This window comes from Pteronotus mesoamericanus, unplaced genomic scaffold (genome assembly GCF_021234165.1).
Source record: "Pteronotus mesoamericanus isolate MK-2021 breed Mesoamerican mustached bat unplaced genomic scaffold, CSHL_Meso_final contig_126, whole genome shotgun sequence".
Lineage (NCBI taxonomy): Eukaryota > Metazoa > Chordata > Mammalia > Chiroptera > Mormoopidae > Pteronotus > Pteronotus mesoamericanus.
Window position 1 is genome coordinate 24,407 of NW_026555056.1, and position 22,880 is coordinate 47,286.

Here is a 22,880-nt window from a genome sequence, read left to right on the forward strand (position 1 = left end):
TGATAGCTGCGATCTGTTGTAAAAAGCCCCCAGCCACTGATGCTATGGTCGGCTTCCCACCCACTTGAGAAGCACTGCTTGCAGTGCCCACTCTCCAGCACCGCCTCCCGCTGCTGTGGTTGCTGGAGGGAGCGGTGGGGTGGGGGAAGGCAGAGGGATGGGGGTGGATGGATGGTGGTGGAGGGAAACTTGACTTGAGGTGGTGAACGTTCGGTTCAGCATAGAGATGATGTGTCGTGGAGGGGTGTGCTTGAAACCCATATGCTTTTACTTACCAGTGCCCCCCAGTACATTCCCATTTTAAAATTTGTAAAAAAGAATCTCTACCTTCTCTTTTTGCTTCTCTTCCTTCTCCCGCCCCTGTGTTTCTGTTTGCCTCTCCCTCCTATTTTCCTTTTCACCCATCTTTATGATAACTTTGGGGACATTCACAACTACTTTGGGTCAAAATGTGAAATTCCTGGTGCTATTTAAAGTTGCAGATTAAGAACTTCTAGGTAAGGATCAGACAGGGCCCAAATACAGACCTACTGCACTGCCCAAGAAATGTAAGGCAAGGGTATGGCATTTCAACATTCAAAGGTCACTTTCGTGTATCTTCCCCCTCAGCCTGTGTTTGGAAAGAGCATGTTTCCAAATCAGTGTAGTCATTCCACAGAGTTTTAATCTCTAATTCTTAGGGAAGGACAGTCCTTTCCTTTTCATAAGCAAGACTAAGCATGTGGTTATTCGGTAGTATTCGTAAGTTGCTAAGCTCAATCAACTACATATGTGTGATTTATTTTCTTTACAGAGGAACATCGGTGAAATGTCATCAAACTCGACTGCTCTTGTGCCAGTAAGAGCATCGACTTCTACTGGGTCCAGTAAGAGCGACATCGGTAGCAGCCTGACAGTCATCGGCCTCTCTCAGGATACCTTAATTAATTCCCCGCAGTCAGTAGTCATGCACAAACGAATACTGGTAAACCTCAGGGTGGTGGAATACAAGCTGGCTGAACTGGAACATTTACTAGGTACCAGGCATTTAGACGGTGCTTGCGTTAACTGTGAATACACTGGCATGCTTTCAGAATGTACTGACAGTGAGGACACGGATAGTGATTAAACGCACTTTGAGTGGATTCATTTGATTATATGCGTTTATACCAAATGATTTATTGTTTAAAGTGGGGAGGCTACGCCAAGTAAGATACCAAATCCAGACATTATCAGTTTGCTTACTCACATTTAAGAATTGATGAGATGTTGCTAGTATATATTTTACCGGGGAAGGAATGAAAACACAAAAGAGAAAGAAAAATCATTCAAGTGGTTTTTTTCAATAAGCTACAGGGAAAGAATCTCCTTGACATATAGTGATTTTAACTTAAGTGTGAAAAATGGTTTTCTCTAGTGGTTTACAGGGCAGTACTGCGCATCTCCAAGTTTGCATCAAAGTAAATGAGATTCGGTAAGACGCTTTCCATTATGCAGAACACTCTTTCTCACCATTGTGGAATCTGTGTACTAACAGTAAGAGCTGTCATTGAGTACCCTAAAGTATACAAGGCACTCTGTTAAGATCTGTGCTTCACACCTTTGTGAAGGGTCACACACACTCGTAGTGAGCTCTGAAACGGGATCTCTCCCTAAGCACCCCCTCCCCACTACCAATTCGACAGTATGTCATTAGACCTGTGTCCAAGTCTTTCCTGAATTGCAAGAGTCACCTACAGAAAGCTGCATGCATTTTCCGACTTTAAAAAAATCACACCCCAAATAGCGTCAAAACACAATGGTAGAATGCCTGTGATACGATACCTGGCCCACAACCCGGGCATGTGCTCTGACTGGGAAAAGAACCAGCAACACTTTCTTTCACAGGCCAGCACTCAAAGCACTGAGCCACGGCAGCCTGGGCCCAGTTTTCAATAATATGCAAGCAGTGTAAGAAAACTATTAGTGGTATAATGTTTTCATTATCTTCTGTAAGGAAGCTGGGACATAGGACTTTCTAATTTGGTTTCTCTCACTCTTGACAAGTTTAACAAGTTTATCTCTATAAGCATGTCAGTAGTAACGTATTCAAAGAAGATGAAATCATTCCACTTGATTTATTAACTATGTATTACAACATAAGTTTTAAAATTTGATTGAAGTCATTTCCTCATTAGTATTTTGTTCCATATTGTATTTGAAATCACACCTAGACTTTGGCGAATACAATGAACTACTCTGAATTTTGTGAAACAGTACAAATTAGATGGATCAGATTTTCCTTCCAAATATAACCTAAGAAAGATATTATATGGAGAAGTATTCAACAACTCTTGCTTTCTGTTTTCTTAATTTATCACTTCCAGGCCACAGGATCCTAATTTTTCTGCCTTATTTCACATATGAAAATAAAGAAGATGACTACTAAGTTCACAAAGAAAAAGTGAGCCATAAATACATAAAGTCTTTAGACATTATATCAGAAGTCCTAATCTACAGTCCTCGTGTTATATACATAGCCTGTTTTTTTCCATGTACGTATAACGTTTCTAATTGAGTAAGGCCTTCAATTTTAACACTTTCTTTTAAATATACTGATTCATTTTCTCCAGCTTTATGGAGAAAAGACTGTATAGCAAGGAAATATAAGCAGGTAATATTTCAGAACTTGTATGATAGAAAATACAACTATTTTCCATATAATTTGCTCAAAGCCTTCAGTATAGTAGAAAAATATTATGGTAATATGTACAAGAATGTCATTGTGAAATACAGATAGGAGGTGTGACACAGATCATCTAAAAAGAAATATCAGAAGCACATTGATAAAAATTACTAGATTCGCATTTTTTATACTACATTCCTGCTTAAGTGAGAAAAGCAGTTGTTATGCTATTATGAACATAATATATACATTTTTTGTTCAAGTAACATACAAATAAATAAAATTTTCTCTTAAGTAATCACGTGGCACAGGCACATATTTTTAAAAATTAGAACTTAGTGTGGTTTCTGGTTTTCCACTGCCACTGATAGTGGGTACTTCATGGTCAGTCTCTTTCTTCAGATCTGCCATGTCTTTGTATCTCTCCCCACGGTGTCGTTCCAAGTATGGGCCCCAGTTAGAAGCTGGTCTGCAGCAGCTTACAATGCGCTGGAACAGAGGAAAAAACGCTCTCTTAGAACTTAAGTGCTACAATCTGTAAATAAATAAATACCAAACTGTATTTTTATTTTAGAATGTTAAATTTCTTTTTTTGACGAAGATTTTATTTATTTTTAGAGAGAGGAGAAGGGAGGGGGAGAGACAGGGAGAGAAACATCTATCAGCTGCCTGTTGCACGCTCCCAGCTGGGGACCTGGCCCGCAAACCCAGGCACGTGCCCTGACTGGGAATTGAGCCGGTGAGCAGTTGGTTTGTGGGCCAGCGCTCAGCCCACTGAGCCACACCAGCCAGGGCTAGAATTTTAAATTTCTTTGCCCTGCCCTTAGAGTGACAGTTGGGTGATAATCTAAGCCAGTGTACACCTGGGAAATTTCAAGAACCGAAAGAAGGGAGCTCCAGGGTGAAACAACTGATCTAGAGCCATTCTTGAATGGGCTTAGGTTTATTAAAAATCTGACTGCTGAGCCGACCTTGTCAATGCCCTTTGTCTCAGTGATGTGTCATAATCAAGTCCATCCCCCGAGGCCTCCATGGAAGAGGGATGACTTAGGATCTAGTTTGGGCTCAAGATCACTTACCAGGCTTTTCCAGTGTAAACATGCTGTTAGGAAGTGTATTATAAGCAGGCCAGGATGTTTTTTTGTGACCAGGTTTTAAAAGTGAAGGTTCTAGATATGAAACTAAAAGGTCATTTGCACTGCATCATCTTAGTACAAGGACAGATACAATAAGATTCATGTGCTAAGCGCTCTGACAGGGCCTGAGGCTACAGCAGCAAGCAAGACAAGACTTCTCCTTAAAGGAGCTTAGAGTCTAGGACAGGGAGACACACAAATACATGTATACTATAATATGATGGTATGCACATAGAAATGAATGTTTGTCTCAGGAATGAAAGTTGCCCAAAGGTAAGAGTGATTAATTTGAACTCATGGTCATAATCTCATATTAACACCGTATGGGTAAATTAATCTTTGCTTTGATCATAGTGCTTCATATGAAGTACAAATAATGTTAATTTGTAATCGAATTAAATGGGGTCATACTGGTTTACAAAATTTATAGGTTTCAGAGGTACAATTCTATAATACACCATCTGTATATGAACTAACAAAATAGAAAGACTCATAGATAGGGACGACAGACTGACAGCTGTCAAGAGGGGCAGGGGTAGGTGGGCTGGATCAAGAAGGTGAAGGGATTTAAAAAAGCCCTCACAGAAAACAGTATAGTGATTACCAGCAGGAAAGGGGGTTGGGGGAAGGTAGGAGAGGGTAAAGGGGGGATAAATGGTGATGGAAAGAGACTTGGGGTGGTGAACAAATAATATTAATTTAACGTGCTTACTTGAAAGATGTTTCCTTTAGCTTGAATTATTTTTATAATAGCCATAATTGGAATCCAAATAATGCAGAAAATAATCATACACCAGCCTAGAGCAACTCCCCAGTCCGGGTATGGAATGTCACCGTACTTAGGTGTGTCAAATTTCACCAGTGACCAGATAAAAATTGCCTGTGAAAGTTAACATATGAAGAGACAATGCTAAAGATCAGACTTTATTGCACTGGTGGTTTCAGTTGCACTAATTATTAGCAATTTGATTCCATTCCTTAGCAATAATTCATCAAAAGCAATTACAATGAATGAAAATGCATTTGAGCAACTAAGATAATCAAGTAACTAGCCAGAAGATGACAATACTAAGTGAACCAATCGAAGTAACTTGTATTTGGCTTTGAAGAACTTCTTCCAAAAATAGCACCTCGATATACACACTTACAAAAGATAGAAATACTTGTCCAACATGTATTTCGATAAAATACTTTGCCATAAAATGTAGCAGACTGGATGTAAAATAACATCTGAAATTTTGTTATTAACTTTTAACTTTTATTGATAATACCGTGGTTTTATTCTATGCCACAAGCTAGCCAGCATATCAGTTAATTCAATGAGAATGTGAAGTACACAGTAGTGAACACGCTTTCATTCCTTGCTTAGCAATTGTTTCTAGTATTTCCCACTGCCCAGAGCATCCCTACTCAACCTCCAAGCACACACGCATTCACGTGTGTGTAGTACGTACATATTTATTTACCAAAGCACACTTCACTTTCAGCCTCTTGAGGAAAAAATCAATTATGTATGGGTAAAACAGTGAAATCTGACTCTTAAAGCTGAAACACGTTAAGGCCAAGTTTTCTAAAAAATGTCCTAAAAAACCATGTTGCAGCATTAAAACTAATTATGTATTTAGAAATCTGTAAAAACAAAGTGCTCAAAACAAAAAAAGCACCTATTAGTTCCTCTAAATTTAGAATGTCTTTAGAATGCAAGAGTCTTTATAAAATAGTCAAATTTAATTTTAGAGTTAGATAGCTTAATTCCATTAAATTAATTACAGTAATTGAAAATACATTTTACAATTACCATAATTTTACCTAAGTGCAAGAGAATGAATGAGGGATAGTGGAGCTTAATGTACATATCTTTATACAAATGGCTGATGATGTATATCATTTAATATTTAAGACCTTTGCATTTAAAAGTAAATTCAGTTGTCAAGCCTATGTAATCAATGAAAGTGGGCTGGCTGAAAGTCTAGCTAGGTCTTCTAAATTGATAAGGGTCTTAATTTAAAACAGAGACTTGCCAGAAGGGCCAAACAATATTTCTCAGCACCGTGAAAATCATTTAGCAAGAATACAGGGCATCCACATTTTAATTCAGCACATCTGGCCTCAAACTGCTCACAACTTGAAACTGACCTTTTTTTTTCCTGTATTATTAAGGTTCTCCAGAGAAATTTTAAATAATAAAATACACACACACACACACACACACACACACACACACACACACACAGGTATAGCCTTTGTTCTTAAGACCATCAACTGATCAACTGCTTGGATGAAATTCACCCGCATTATGGACAATAATGTGCTTGGAGGGGGCAGGGGAAAGTGGTGGGGGGAAGGCAGAGACAAATGTATTTGAAAAAAAATTAATAAATGAAACTGACCTTTTAATGTTAAAAAAAATTAATTCCCTCTAAAACACATGATACTTCAGATGTGAAGCAAATTTTACATCAAATTATTTAATGGCCTTTTCTAGGAAAACCTTTGAACCATGGAGGCAATAAGAACGAAAACATCCTCAGCGAAGCTTTGTCACTGTCACACCCTCACCACTGTCTTTAGTCGATAATAATCACCCATCCCACTAAGTGCTAGTTTCTGGCATTCAGCCACTTATTGCCCTGAACTGTTATTTAAAGATAGCATGTCTGTATGTCATGTCCCTCCAGGAAGACAAATTTTGCTTTTCCTCAGCTCCTAAATAGCACCAACTGTTAAATTTACTAGCATAAACTGTTGCCTCTATTGACACAGCTGAGTTTCTTTTGGGAATATTATAAGTACCTCCTATATAGAGAAAAAATGCATTAAAATATGAGTAGCAGTTCTTAGCAATTAGTATATTTAGATTGAATTCCATGAAGCCAGAGTATGGGTCATGTGCATGTTTGTATGGTCTGTACCTAGCATTTTCTTTAGGGAATGAGCATATGAATGATTTATTTATCCTACTGGAATTTCTTAAACACATAGAAATGTTAAGTGTGTAGGAGGAGCCTGTATATTCTCTCAAATAGTAAATCTTTACAGCCATGGCCTCAGAAAGAATACTGCAGAGGCATTTAATTTAGGCAGCTCGGAGGCACCACTCATAAAGCAGAGGTTGAGAATCATTAATTTATGACATTAGTTTGCCTTGTTGTCTCCAGTGTGAGTTATTCAGGGTTATCTTAGAAATGTTTAGATAAATATTATTGATACCAAATCCATACCATATTAATACTTACAATCAAAAGAATAGGCGTAATGGCAAACCAGCAAGCTCTCCACCATAGCCAGAATATCCACCTTTTTGCTCCAATCATCATTTCTATATCTTTAATGAATCTGTTCCCCCCTAAGAAAACAATCAACAGACAGTGCTTTCAGCCTTTGTTTGTATTCTCTCCATTAATCGTTGTGGCCCCAAATTTTAAGTCTGAATGTTTTCCTATACTACAGCAACAAAGCATTACACCTTTACCTTTTATTTATAATGTATTTTGCCTAGCTATATTGTAATTTACTATTATAGTACACATAATAAAAAGGATCAAATTAAATTACTTGAAAAAAAAAGTGTAGGTAAGTCCATAGTCACAATTTACCATAAATCCAGATGACTCCTATTATTTCCAGGATAGCTGCTATCAAAATGCCCCATCCAGCACAGAAGTGGTCAATCAGATTAACCCAGTAAATCCCAGCCTATCAAAAAAAAATATCAGTTACTTCTAAATATAATCTGTGATCAATTTCATGATTGATTAAGCAATCAAATTGAATTTATTACTTTGATTTTAACATATGCTCCTTGGTTTCATCTCTGCCAAAAATGTGAAAAGGAATGTTTTCAAATGTGAACACAATGTGGATTTAAATATCTCAAAAATGATTCATCTTTTATTCCGTATTGAGTCAAATAGTTGCTTATCAAAATGATATGCAGTGTGTGTTCTGTAGTAGCGGCCAGGATATATAGTATATGTTTAAAATCTATTACTTTATGGTAATTGAGGGAAGTGCTCATTACTGGGCCTCCTCCCCCTCTGGAAAATATACTTACTATCCAAATTGTGCTATTAAGGGAAACAACCCAAGCTGAAACTCAGGAAACCTTGATCCAAGTCAGACTTGGACTTGTCATTAAACATGCTCTTAAACCTTGGTTTCCTCATTTAGATAATAAAGTACATCCCAAGTAATATTTTGTCTATAAAAAAATACTATACTATACCTGAGTTACACAGACGAGACCAAGGAAGAACAAAACCAAGCAGCAACCCAATGTTATAGGAACCCTCACTTTCCTCATCACTTTGGGAAATAAATCTTGAATTGTTGTTGTGATCGTTTCTTTAGAAGAGAAAAAATGACGTTATATGTTGACTCATTTGCCAATAAGTTTAATCACAGAATTCAACTTATATTAATGAAATTTACAAATATATGTTGAGAATATGGTCTGAGGCCTACATCTTCCTTTTGAGAGCCCATAGAGTCCTTTCTCTTGGCAGTCACCACTTGTCAGTCCTGATAAAAATCAAATGCAGCTGGATTTGTCAGTTTAAGTGTGTTTTATAAGGATTTTCGTTTGTAGCAACTACAAGGTAACAGGCCTCTGACGGCTGAAGTAGTTTCAAAGAGTTGTAAAGAAGGAAGAAGTCTACTACAAGTTTTGGAAAAAGGTGAATATTTGAAAAAATGACATGGAGACAGACCATCCAGTTTTAAGAAAATAAATGTGTTCATGAAACAAGGGTACTAGCTAAAAGTAGAAAAACGTATGAGTGAAAGGATTAAGAAACGTATGAAATATTTGAGGGCTTTGAAAATCAATTAGAGGAGGCTGGACTTTATCCTATAAACAGTAAATTATTAAAAAACCTGTGTGGCTTAGTTGGTTGGAGCCTCATCCCATAGACTGAAAGGTAGCAGCAGGTTTCATTCACAGTCAGGAAAATACCTAGGTTTTGGGTTCTGTCCCTGGTCAGGACACGTACAAGAAGACAAGCAGTCAATGGATGTTTATCACATCGATGCCTCTCATCTCTCTCTCTCTCTCATTCTTTCTCTCTCCCCACCCCTTGCCCTCCTCCCTTCCTCTCCCTTTAAAAGCAATGAAAAAAAGTCCTCAGGTGAGGATGAAAAAAATTTTTTAACAAAAATAAATAAAATGTTTTATGTAAGAGGATGATATAATAAAAACTGTTTCAGAATTTCTAGATGTGTACCCTAAGGAAAAGTCTTAGGTTTACATAGAGCCAGGTACAAGATTTGCAGCAGTCATTACAGCTCTGTGTGTAAGTTTTAAAAACTGGAAATAATCCAAATGCCCCCATCATTACAGCACAGATGTGAATTAGCTACATCTATATGTCTATGTATCAACACAGGTTCATAAAAATTTATAACAACTGTCAGAATGATATGTATGGAATGAAATTTTACATATATATGTGCATTTATAATTATGGTATTTATGGGTACATTATAAAATGTATAATGGACTGAATAACGTCATTCATGTTGATGTTTGTTTCTAGTAAGGGAGGAACGTGAATTGTATTAGGGAGAGAAACATGGGATACTTCAAATTCATCTGTAACATTATTTCAAAATAATGTCTGAAGAAAATATGATAAAATATTAATGTTCCTTTTAGGGTGTCTCGTTCCTGCGTACTTTGTATATTTTAAATTTAAGTTAAAAAGAATTTTTAGAAAGATTGTGAGTAAAACCTAAGAGGGGCAACAAGAGTTAAGAAAACAATATTTTTACCCTGGCTGGTGTAGCTCAGTGGATTGAGTACTGGCTTGCAAACCAAAGGGTTACCAGTTCGATTCCCAGTCAAGGCACATGCCTGGGTTGCAGGCCAGGTCCCTGGTGGGGGCACATGAGAAGTAACCACACATTGCTGTTTCTCTCCCTTTATCCCTCTCCTCCCCTTTCTCTAAAAGTAAATAAAAAAAATCTTTAAAAAGAGAATATTTTTAAGTACAGGAAACATGAGGGCAATGTAAGAGGAATGGGTTACACTGGAAGTATTACTTACCAATGGAAGCAAACTGAGAGTCAAGACCCAAAGTCAACAGCATGAAGAAAAATAATATGGACCAAAATGGCCCACCAGGGAGTTGAGCTAGAGCTTCTGGATAAGCAATGAATGCCAAATCAAAACCTAAGAAAAATGCATAGCATTTTAATTGAAATTAGTTGCCAATAAAGTCACATAATTGGATATTCTCAAAATTACATAGTTGAAGAATTTCATTTGAACTTGGCAACCCAATTCATGATATACATTCTTTAACAACTATTTCACTCTCACTTTTACAAATATTTGATGTGGTTCTGCAATGTGATAATGTGAATACATGACATTAAGCTAGTGAGATTAATTTTATAAATGGTACATTTTTCAAGTAAGAAAACTATTTCATTGAATTTGTTTAACTGACTTTATTTTTTAAGATTGATGAAGAATAACAACTATCTTAAACTCCAGAAATCTAAATTGGGTCATCTTATAGACCCTAGAAATTCTAAAAGAATTACATTATCAAAAATGATACGTTTATGGAACTTTTTAGCTTCCCACATCTCTCCAAATGTGTACTCAAAATCATAATTAAATTTTATTTTGTATTTCATGTTTTAAAACATCTTTAGAGATGCTTTGAAAATTTTTAATTATGTGATACTTAGTTTTAAGTATTTTGATTCTCTCAACCTCCCAGAAAACCAATTTAGGATTCAGGAGAATTAACTTCTAGCGTAGGCGCTTTCACTTCCTAATTATTTGATCTTCTGCAAGATTTAACATTTCTGTGCATCCATCTCCTCCTCTGTAAATGAGGAGTTGGACACTAGATGACCTCCAACATCCCTTCTCGCTCTAACATTCTATTCTCATTCATCAGTCTCTCCATCAAATGATACTAACCATAAATAAGTGTAACCTAATCAACAAAACAAGCAATAAAAATATAACCAGCAACATTGAAAGAAAAAACAAACAAACAGTAACAAGAGGGAAGGAGGGAGGGGGGTAACAGGGAAAATAAGGGGAAGGGTCAAATCAAGGAACATGTATGAAGGACCCATGGACAAAGCCAAAGTGGGGAAGAATTGAGGGTGGGAGGTGGAGGTGGGTGGGGCAGGGGAAAATGGTGGCAGGAAAATGGAGACAAATGTATTTGAACAATGAAGAAAAATTATTGGTTCCAAAATATGAAAAAACAAACTGTAAATTCAGCATTAATAAATGTTTACATAAGTAAAAATGTTTAAAATAGTCTTACTTAAAAGACCTCTAGAATTATTTTCCTAATACTCTGTAGCCAGATAATTAAGCACCCCTAGCTAATGTCTTTAAAGTTAGGAAGTTCATTAATCAGACTATGTTCAGGCTGGACACAGCCAGGCACAAAAAGTCACTTGGGCTTCTATCTATATGATGTTAAGGTGTTTGAAAGATTCAGACCAATACTGTAATCACACAAGGAGGAATACACACACACAGATGCATACACATGTATATATGTATATATGTACATATCTGTATATGTGTATATATGTACACATCTAAGTATATATGTATGTGTATATATATAATGTGTGTGTGTATATATCCAGAAGGTATTCAGCCATGTAATATGAAAAATAGAGGCATTTATTAAAGAAGATAGAAGATACAAGAAACATTGTACCTAGGACAATGACACCTCAGTCCCCTCAAAGTAGGCACCTTGGGGCCTCACATAGTTCTCTCAATCACCATCAGCTGCCCTGTCATATTTTCCTGAATCTCATTTATGGTCCGAAATACCTTCCCTTTCAAAGGTGATTGTAGTTTTGGGAAAAGCCAGAAGCCACAGGATGCCAAACCTGTGCTGTAGGTGGCCGAAGTCACCTGGGTGATTTGATGTTTTGCCAAAAACCTCTGCACAAGATGTGATGTATGAGTGGGCACATTGTCATGATGAAGATGCCAATCACCAGCTGCCCCTAGCAGCAGCCTTCTGAATCATTTGAATAGTTTCCATGGAGGAATGATCAAGCTTCATGCAAAATTTCATACAGATTCATTGCTCTACTCACTCAGTCCTTTTGAATGTGACAGTCACACAGTACACATGTTCATTAAACAGTGTCTACCATCCCAACTCACTAGTACAATGAAGTCATCATTGTTCACACATGATCATTCCAGTCCACTCTTCTTGGCTACCAGCTTACATTGATGTCGTGAAAACTGTTCTTATTATATTAACAATAGCTGGGACTTCTGGCCAAGATGGAAGTGCAGGTAGATACACTTTGTCTCCTCCCACAACCAAAAGAAGGACAACAACAAATTTTAAAACAAAAAATAACCATAACTGCCAGAAAATAGAACTGTATGGAAATCCAATAACCAAGGAGTTAAAGAACATTCACCCAGACTGGGGCGGAGACAGGCAGCAGGGGTGGAGAGGATGCATGGCAAGGCTGGTGGACAGGGTGGTCCCACATTTGCAAGTTGATAAACCGGAAGGAACAGCTGGGGAGCAAAACAGACCACACAATCCATGGTTCCACTGCAGGAAAAGAAAGCCTCAAAACCTCCGGCTGAACAAACTGTGGGGGTTGCAGCAGCAGGAGGAACTCCAAGCCTTACAGGAGAGTCTGTTGGAGAGACCTACAGAGTCCTAGAACATACACAAACTCATCCACCAGGGAATAAGCACCAGAAGGGCGCAATTTGCTTGTGGATAGGGGAGGAAGTGACTGAAAGCCAGCCAAGAGCCAAGCAAGCGGCACTGTTCCCTCTCAGACCCTTCCTCCACACACAGCACCATAACACAGTGACCTGGGTTGCCCCACCCTCGAGAATACCTAAGGCTCCACCCCTTCCCACATAACAGGAATGCTGAGACAAAGGAATATGATTCAAATGAAAGAACAAATCAGATCTCCAAAAACAGAACTAAGCAATGAACAGATAGCCAACCTATCAAATGCACAGTTCAAAACACTGGTAATCTGGACAGAATTATTTGAGTATTTTCACAAAATGGAGGAAAAAGTGAAGACTATGCAAAGTGAAATAAAGAAAAATATACAGGGAACCAACAGTAAAGTAAAGGAAACCAGGACTCAAATCAACAATTTGGAGAAGGAAGAAATAAATATTCAACCAAAACAGAATAAAGAAACAAGAATTCAAAAAAATGAGGAGAGGCTTAGGAACCTCTGGGACAACTTTAAACGTTCCAACATCTGAATCATAGGGATGCCAGAAGGAGAAGAGGAAGACCAAGAAATTGAAAACTTATTTGAAAAAAAAAATAATGGAGAATTTCCCCATATGGCAAAGAAAATAGACTTCTAGGAAGTCCAGGAAGCTCAGAGAGTCCCAAAGAAGTTGGACCCAAGGAAGCACACACCAAGGCACATCATAATTAAGTTACCCAAGATTCAAGATTAGGACAGAACCTTAAAAGCAGCAAGGGAAAAGGAGACAGTTACCTACAAAGGAGTTCCCATAAGATTGTCAGCTGATTTCTCAACAGAAACCTTGCAGGCAAGAGGCTGGGAAGAAGTAATTAAAGTCATGAAGGGCAAGGACCTACATCCAAGACTACTCTATCCAGAAAAGCTATCATTGAGAATGCAAGGACAGATAAGGTCAAGTTAAAGGAGTTCATCATCACCAAGCCTTTATTATATGAAATGTTGAAGGGACTTACCTAAGAAAAAGAAGATCAAAAACTATAAACAGTAAAACAGAGTGGGGAAGGGGGAAGAATGGGGAAAAGGTACATGGAATAAATAGCATAAATAGTAGGTACAAAATACACAGGGGGAGGTTAAGAATAGTATAGGAAATGGAAAAGCCAAAGAACTTATATGTACCACCCATGGACATGAACTAAGTGCGGGAAATGTTGGGGGGTTGTGTGGTATAGGGTGTAGGGTAATAAAGCGGAGAAAAAAATGGGACAACTGTAATACCATAGTCAATAAAATAAATTTAAAAAATAAAAATTAACCCCCCCCCCAACAATAGCTGGATTTTTTCCGGACAGATCTCTTATATACATATATGTATAAGAAGGGAACCCTAAAAAAACTGGAATTATCTTCAGGAAAGCCCCATTTAGTACATGTTTCCCCCACTTGGGAAGTGTTCTAGAAACCCATCTGTATCAGTGTGCCAACTGGAGTTGTTGTGAGAGTCTGCATTTGGCTTCAGTGAATTTTTCTTGAAGACACTGAAGCCAAATGCAGACTCTCACAACAACTCCAGTTGGCCCATTTCACGATGGGTGATTTACTAGTGTACCTGCCCACACCATGCTGAGTGCTCAGCAGTTTCTGACCAAAAATGGCATCACCTCTGTGCCCCACCATTCCTATTCATCTGACCTCTCCCCAAGTTACATTTTTTGTTTCTCCAGATGAAATACGTCCTCAAAGGGAAACATTTTGTTGATGTGGAAGAGGTGAAATGAAAAATGGCAAAAGCGCTAAAAGGTGTCAAATCAAAGAATTCAAAAACTGTTTTGAGCAGTGGAAAAACTTTTCAATAGGCATATTGCATCAAATGCAGAGTACTTTGAAGGTAACTGAAGTTTAAACGTAAGGATAAATACATAGTTTTTAATAAATTCCATTGTGTGGGGTATATATAAATATATATAATCTCATATAAAAATATACACATGTATATATGTATATACACACATACACAGAAATGAAGATATTCATGTAAAGTGCTTTTATACTTGTAGTTGTGCAGTAAGTAGTTCATATGAAAGACTAAACACAATTCAAGGAAAAAAATCTTAAGTAACTGTTACTTAATTTTGTCTTACTTTTCTAAAAATCATCAAGGAATTAGTCCATCATTAAAACAACCATATTATAATATGAAATGAGAAAGAAATGCAACATCCTAAATCTTCAGTGCTTTAAGTAAATTACTGTAAAAATATATTAGTGTTTCTTAAATAAGCTACATAGAGTTAATCAAAATTAATAATAGATTCACTAAGATGGTGAAGGATTAAGTGAAACCCACACGAACATCCTCACAGGACCACTCTTGAATTACACTAAATTGTAGTGAAATCATCCAAAATAACAAACTGAAAACTAGCTGGACGGAAGATTTATAACCACGGGCAGACAGAAGAAACAACATCACCACAATGAGACTGGTAGTGAGTGAGGCGGAGGTGCGAGAGGGCTGGCTGGGCTTCCATGGGTGGCAGCTGAAGTGCTAGATTGATATTTCAGAAGCCAGGGGATTCCCCCTGAGAAGTGTAGGGTTTAAACTCCACCTTGGGCTCCCCAGCCTACAGCACCAGAGCTGGAAAGCAACCCAGATAAAAGCCAGCTGTGGAAAGCAGCACGGTTTCTATCTACCAGGGAGAGACGACTAGAGACTCCAAGAGCCACTTAAAGGGCCAATGCACAAAATTTTATATACAGCCACTTACCCTGGGTGCATGCAAAGGGAGGGCAGAGTGGACTAGTGGACTTGAGGAGAGTCTGGGGTTGGCGGCTCAGGGGAGAAAACTGAAGGAACAGTTTCCAGGATCCCTGTGCTGAGTCATTCCCCATACTGCAGGAGCCATCACACTCAGGCAGATCACTCCTCTCTGAATGGCATCAGCCTGAGGGCAAGCCAAAGCCCTGCCCACAGGAGTTACTCTGCCCCACTCTGTGGAGCTTAAGCCAGGCTGCTGATTATAGCTTGATTAACTGATCAGTTTAGCAGCTGAATAAACAACTAAGGCAGAACATACAAAGCATCCAAAATGGGAAAGACAAAGAAACAGACTCCAAATAGAAAGAACAATTAAATTTTCCAGAAGCACTAGATGATATGGATGTAAGCAATTTATCAGATAGAGTAATGATTATAATAATATTCAACAGCATGAAAAAAAGACATAAAAACCATAAAAAAAGACCAGTCAGAATAAAGAATGCAATATCTGAAATAAATAATACACTAGAAGTAATAAATAGTAGGTTACATGAAGCAGAGGATCTAATCAGTATTTTGGAAGACAAAGTAGAAAAAAATCTCCCAGGCAGACCAGCAAAAGGAAAAACGAATTTTAAGAAATGAAGAGAGATTAAGAAACATTATGGACAACATGAAGCATAACAACATCTGCATCACTGGAATACTAGAAGAAGAGCATTAGCAAGGGATCAAGAACCTATTTGAAGAAATAACAACTGAAAACTTCCCTAATGTCGTGAAGGAAAAAGTCACACAAATCCAGAAAGCTCAGAGAGTCCCAACAAGTTGGACCCAAAGAGGCCTACACTGAGACACATCATAATTAAAATAACAAAGCTTAAAGACAAAGAGAGAATCCTAAAAACTGCAGGAGAAAAGCAAGGAGTTACCTACAAGGGAGCACCAATCGGACTGGCATCTGATTACTCAACAGAAACATTTCAGGCCAGATGGGAGTGGGGTTAAATATTCAAGGTGATGTAAAGTAAGAACCTACAACCAAGGCTACTTTACCCAGAGAGGCTAACATTTAAAATCAAATGACAAATAAGGAGCTTCCCAGACAAGAAAATACTAAAGGAGTTTGTGAATACCAAACCAGTACAGCAACAAATGTTGAAGGGTTTGTTTTAAGAGAGAGAGGAAAGGAAGGAAGGAAGGAAGGAAGGAAGGAAGGAAGGAAGGAAGGAAGGAAGGAAGGAAGGAAGGAAGGAAGGAAAGAAAGAAAGAAAGAAAGAAAAGAAAGAAAGAAGGAAGGAAGGAAGGAAGGAAGGAAGGAAGGAAGGAAGGAAGGAAGGAAAGAAAGAAAGAAAGAAAGAAAGAAAGAAAGAAAGAAAGAAAGAAAGAAAGAAAGAAAGAAAGAAAGAAAGAAAGAAAGAAAGAAAGAAAGAAAGAAAGAAAGAAAGAAAGAAAGAAAGAAAGAAAGAAAGAAAGAAAGAAAGAAAGAAAGAGGGAGGGAGGGAGGGAGGGAGGGAGGGAGGGAGGGAGGGAGGAAGGAAGGAAGGAAGGAAGGAAGGAAGGAAGGAAGGAAGAAAGAAAGAAAGAAAAAAGGAAAGAAAGAAAGAAAGAGAAAGAAAGAAAACAGAGGAAAACAGTCTAACAATATGACACTACATAAGTATCTATCAATAATCACCTTAAATGTAAATGGCTTAAATGTTCCAACCAAAAGACAGAGTAGCTGAATAGATAAGAAAACAAGACCCATGTATATGCTGCCTCCAAGAGACCCATCTCAGATCAAAATATTCACACAGACTAAAAGTAAAAGGTTGGAAAAAGATATTTCATGCAATTAGAAAAAAAAAAGCTGGGGTAGCAGTACTTATATCCAACAAAATAGACTTTAAAAGCAAGGCTATGTGAGAGACAAAGAAGGACACTACATCATGATAAAGGCAACAATCCAACAAGAGGATATTGCCTTAGTAAACATTTACACACCCAGAATAGGAGCACTTAAATATATGAAGCTGATCTTGATGGACATAAAGGGAGAGATTGGCAGAAATACAGTCATAGTTGGGGATTTTGACACCCCACTGACTTCAATGGATAGATCTTCCAGACAGAAAATTGACAAGGAGGCAGCAGCTTTAAACGACACACTAGATCAAATTGATTTAATTGATATCTTCAGAGCATTTCATACCAAAGCAGCAGAATATACATACTTTTGAAGTGAACATGGAACATTTACTAGGATAGACCATATGTTAGGACACAAGTCTCAATAAATTTAAGAAGACTGAAATCGTATCAAGCATCTTCTGACCACAATCCTATGAAACTAGAAATCAAACAAGGAAAACACTGAAAAACACTTAAAGACATGGAAGCTAAATAACATGTTATTACACAATGAATGAGTCAACAACAATATCAAGGAAGAAATCAAAAGATACCTTGAAACAAATGAAAATAAGGACACAACAATGAAAATTTGTGGGAAAGCAATCCTAAGAAGGAAATTTAGCACTACAGGCCTATCTCAAAAAAACAAACTAAAAACAGTAAAAAGCTCACATAAATGACCAACATAACACTTAAAGGAACTTGAAAAAGAACAAAAAACAAAGCCCAAAGTGAGTAGAAGGAAGGAAATAATAAATATTAGAGCAGAAATAAATGAAATAGAGTCTAAAATAAGGATACAAAAGATCAATTAATCCAAGAGCTGGTTCTTTAAAAAGATAAACAAGATTAACGAACTTTTAACCAGACTCATGAACAAAAAAAAGAGAAAGGGCCCAAATAAATAAAATCAGAAATGAAAGAGGATTAATAGCAACTGACACCAAAGAAATACAAAACATTGTAAGAAAATATTATGAACAACTATATGCTAACAAACTGGACAACTTGGACAAAATGGATAAATTCCTAGAAACATACAATCTTACAAAAAAAATCAAGTAGAATCAGAGAATCTGAATGGACAGATTACACCTAATGAAATTGAAGCAGTAATCAAAAAAATCCCAACAAACAAAAGCCGTAGACCAGATGGCTTCACAGGTGAATTTTACAAACATTCCAAGAAGAACTAACACCTCTTCTTCTCAAACTATTTCATAAAATTCAGGAGGAGGGAAGGGTCCCAAACTCATTTTATGAGGCCAGCATTATCTTAATTCCAAAGCCAGGTAAAGAAACTATAAAGAAAAAAAATTATAGGCCAGTATCCCTGATGAATATGGATGCTAAAATCCTCAGTGAAATATTAGCAAACTCAATACAGCAATTCAGTATAAAGGTCATACACTATAATCAAGTGGGATTTATTCTGAGAACACAACATTGGTCCAACACTTGCAAATCAATAAATGTGATTCACCACATAAACTGAAGGATAAAAACCATATGATCATATCAATAGACAAAGAAAAAGCTTTTGATAAAATCCAGCACCCATTTATGATCAAAACTCTCTTCAAAGTGGGAATGGAGGGAACATACCTAAACATGATAAAGCCCATAAATGACAAACCCACTGCCAGCATCATACTGAATGGGCAAAAACTACAAGCATTCTCCTTAAGGTCGGGAATAACAGAGGGATGTCCGCTTTCACCTCTGTTACTCAAATTAGTAGTGAAAGTCCTAGCCACAGCAATAAGAAAAAAAAGCAGTAAAAGGCATCCAAATGGGAAAGGAAGAAGTAAAACTGTCTTCATTTGCAGATGACACGATACTGTACATAGGGAAGCCCAAAGATTCCACCAAGAAACTACTAGATCTGGTAAACGGATTCAGCAAAGTAGCAAGATACAAAATTAATCCAGGAATCAGTTGCATTCCTGGAGGTGTTTTATATGCCAGTAAGGAGCTCACAGAAAGGGAAATTAAGAAAACAATCCCATTCATAATTGCTTCAGAAAGAATAAAATACCTAGGAGTAAACCTAACCAAGGATGTAAAATACCTATACTTGGAAAATTATGAGACACTAAAGAAAGAAACTGAAGAAGATACAAATAAGTGCTAGCACATATCGTGTTCATGGATAGGAAAAATTAACATCATTAGCATGTCCATACTACCCAAAGCAATCTATAGATTCAACAGAATTCCCATCAACATTCCAGTGACATATTTCACTGAACTAGAACTCATATTTCAAAAATTTATATGGAACTACAAAAGGCCCTGCATATCAACAGTGATGCTCAGAAAGAAGAATAAAGTTGGAGGAATCATGCTACCTAATATAAAACTATACGACAAGGTGGTAGTAACCAAAACAGCCTGGTACTGGCATAAAAACAGACACAGAGATCAATGGAACAGAATAAGAATAGAGAGCCCAGAAATAAACCCACACCTTATAATCAATTAATATTTGACAGAGGAAGCAAGCACATACAATGGTCTGAAGATAGTTTATTCAATAAATGGTGCTGGAAAAATTGCACAGGCACATGCAGAGAAATTAAACTAGACCACCTTCTTACACCACACATAAGAATAAATTCAAAATGGATCAAAGACTTAAGTGTTAGACCTGAAACCATAAAAATCTTAGAAGAAAATATAGGCAGCAAACTCTTGTACATTGCTTGTAGCAACTGTTTTAATCAGATATATCTCCCCAGACAAGGGAAACAAAAGAAATAAATAAACAAATGGGACTACATCAAACTAAAAAGTTTTTGCACAGTGAAGGAAAACACTGACAAAGTAAAAAGACAACCCACAGAATGGGACAACATATTTGCTGATACATCTGGTAAGGAGTTAATATCCAAAATTTATAAAGTACTTACAAAACTCAACACCAAAATAAACAACCCAATTAAAAAACAGGCAAAGAACCTGAATAGACACTTCTCCAAAGAGGACATACAAATGGCCAATAAACACATGAAAAGATGCTTAATGTTACTAGTGGGCAGAGAAATGCAAATTAAAACCACAATGATCATCTCACATCAGTCTCACATCAGTCAGAATGGCCATCATCAATAAATCAACAAACAGCAAGTGCTGGCGAGGATGCGGAGAAAGGGGAACCCTTTTGCACTGCTGGTGGGAATGCAAACTGGTGCAGCCACTGTGGGAAGCAGTATGGAGATACCTCAAAAAGTTAAAAATGCATCTGCTTTTTGACCCTACGATTTCACTTCTGGAAATATATCTGAAGGAATCCAAAACACTATTTCGAGGGAACATAAACATCCCTATGTTCATTGCAGCTTTATTTGCAATCATCAAGATATGAAAGCAGCCCCGCTATCCATCAGCAGATGAGTGGATAAAACAGCTATGGGACATTTACACATTGGAATCCTACTCAGCTGTAAAAAAAGAAGAAAATGTTACCCTTGGTGACAGCATGGATGGACCTGGAGAACATTATACTAAGTGAAATAAGCCAGTCAGAGAAAGACAAATACCATATGATTTCACTCATATGTGGAATCTAATGAACAAACCGAACTAAGAAGCAAAACAGAAACAGACTTATAGATGGAGAACAGATGACAGCTAGTGGGTGGTAGGTAGTTTAAGGGTTGGAGGGATTGAGGAAAAAAGAGAAAGGACTCATGGACCTGGACAACAATGTGGTGATTGCTGGAGAGAGGGACATATAAGGGGACTGAAAGATAATGGAAAAAATAAAATAAAGATTAAAAAAAAGTTAATAATAATAATAAGAGTAATAATAATAATGTATTCCATACCTGATTTTACAACTTGAGAGACTTCCTGTCCAGATATGTGAGCCATGTGTCCCAATATAGAAAAAATAGCAAATCCAGCAAACACACTCGTGAGGCAGTTTGTTAAACAAACCACAATGGCATCTGAGTAGCAGTTGTTATTGAACTTATTGTAAGATGATAGAGCAACTAAGCCACCCCAAGCCACTGAAAGGGAGTAAAATATCTGAGTGGCAGCATCTTTCCAAACCTATGAGAAAATAATTAAATATTTAAAAACATACACTCTTCATTATCATTTGCATAAAATATTTTATATATACAAATGAATGAATATAATGAAATAAACACCCAAGTACCCACTATTAAGCTTAAGAATTAAAATGTTATCAGTCTTTTAAAAACCTTGCGTGCTCCTTCCTAATCGTATCACCCTTCCAACCTCCAGTGGTAATTGCTATCCTGACTTTTGTATTTATCAGTCTTTTTTTTCTTTATATTTTTACTACATAAATATGTAAACCTAAAGAGCATGACATTTAACTTTGCACTTTTTGAGTTTATAGAAAAGTTTTCTTAATACATGTAAACTTATACAGCTTCCTTTTTCAGTCAGTATTGTATGAAATTTACCCCTTATCAATCTGAACCATATTTCAATTTTGTAAGTCAAAAATGAAAGAATATAGGAAAATTCACATGGTTTTTTAAAAATATATGTGGTTTTGAATATTTGATCCACTGCTCTGTTGCCCCACTGTGTATACCACACTTTATCCTTTATTCTGTTGATGGATATTTAGGTTGTTAAATAATTTGCTATTAGAAACAGTGTAGCTGTGAATATTCTTGTCTTTCTCCTCATACCTAGTTGTGGAACTGTGATGTCATAGAGTATACGAATCTTCTCTTTTACTAAATATTGCTTAATTATCCTTCAAAATAATTGTGCCAGTTTGCACTTCTACCAGCTGGGTATGGGAGAGATTTCCCATTTTTCCATATCCTTGCTAACATTGGTCAGAATTTTTAATACAGTCTGATCTAGTGGCTGTGAAGCGAGAGTTGATAATCCTAATTTTTTCTAGTTAGCATGTTTTAATGTGTTATACCCCATAGCTAAGTTATTTTCTGTGAAATTCCTGTTTGTGTCTTTTGCCATTTTTGTTTGCATTATTTGCCTTATTGTATCTCTAGGAATACTTTATGTAGTTTGGATTTTAATCCTCTGTCTATTTGTTAATTTTTTCTCCCAATCTGTGGCTTATTTTTTTCACCTATCATTGTGTCCTTGTATGAAACACAGATTTTGTTGTTTTAATTTAGCTAAAGGTGTCCATCTTTGCTTGTATGTATTGTCTTTCATTTCTCTGGTTTAGAAAGATAATCCCTAAAAATATAATCCTTAACCCAAGGTCATGAAAATACTATGCAATATTTTCTTCTAAACGATTTAAAGTTTTGCTTATGTTAAGTTTTAATTCAGCGGAAATTGACATTGTGCATATTAAATTGGAAATCCCAATTAATTTTTCTTCAAATAGAATATCAATTGACTAAAGATAATTGATATCATCAATTTTATCATTTGGATACCAATTATATCAATTAAGTAGTCCATCCTTTTCTCATTGATCTACATTGCCACCTTTGCCACATATCAAGTTCCATATGTTCATGAATATTTCTGAGGTAACTATTCTTTTCTACTGGTCTATATGTTTATACCAATGCTAACACCACACTATTTTAATAACTATAACATTATAATATTGTTTCATTTCTGGTAAGACAAGTATTCACTTCTTCAGAAACACTTGATTCTGTCTTTTTCTTATTCACATAAATTTTAGAATCAGTTTTCGTTCCACAAAAGAAAAAAAATGTGCTGGGAATTTGACTGGAATTCTATTGACTCTACATAT

General features: G+C 36.7%; 1 protein-coding gene across 1 annotated transcript in view; it reads right to left on the minus strand.

Moving 5' to 3' along the window:
• Positions 1-2,965: 2,965 nt before the first annotated feature.
• SLC6A14 (solute carrier family 6 member 14) overlaps positions 2,966-22,880 on the minus strand; it is a 35,778-nt gene continuing 15,863 nt past the window's right edge. The window contains exons 8-14 of the mRNA XM_054589347.1: positions 20,977-21,205; positions 9,824-9,949; positions 8,006-8,124; positions 7,377-7,476; positions 7,017-7,126; positions 4,493-4,660; positions 2,966-3,133 (exon numbers count right to left, since the gene is read on the minus strand). Coding sequence (XP_054445322.1) covers positions 2,966-3,133; positions 4,493-4,660; positions 7,017-7,126; positions 7,377-7,476; positions 8,006-8,124; positions 9,824-9,949; positions 20,977-21,205 — 1,020 coding nt within the window. The remainder of the gene's footprint in view (positions 3,134-4,492; positions 4,661-7,016; positions 7,127-7,376; positions 7,477-8,005; positions 8,125-9,823; positions 9,950-20,976; positions 21,206-22,880) is intronic.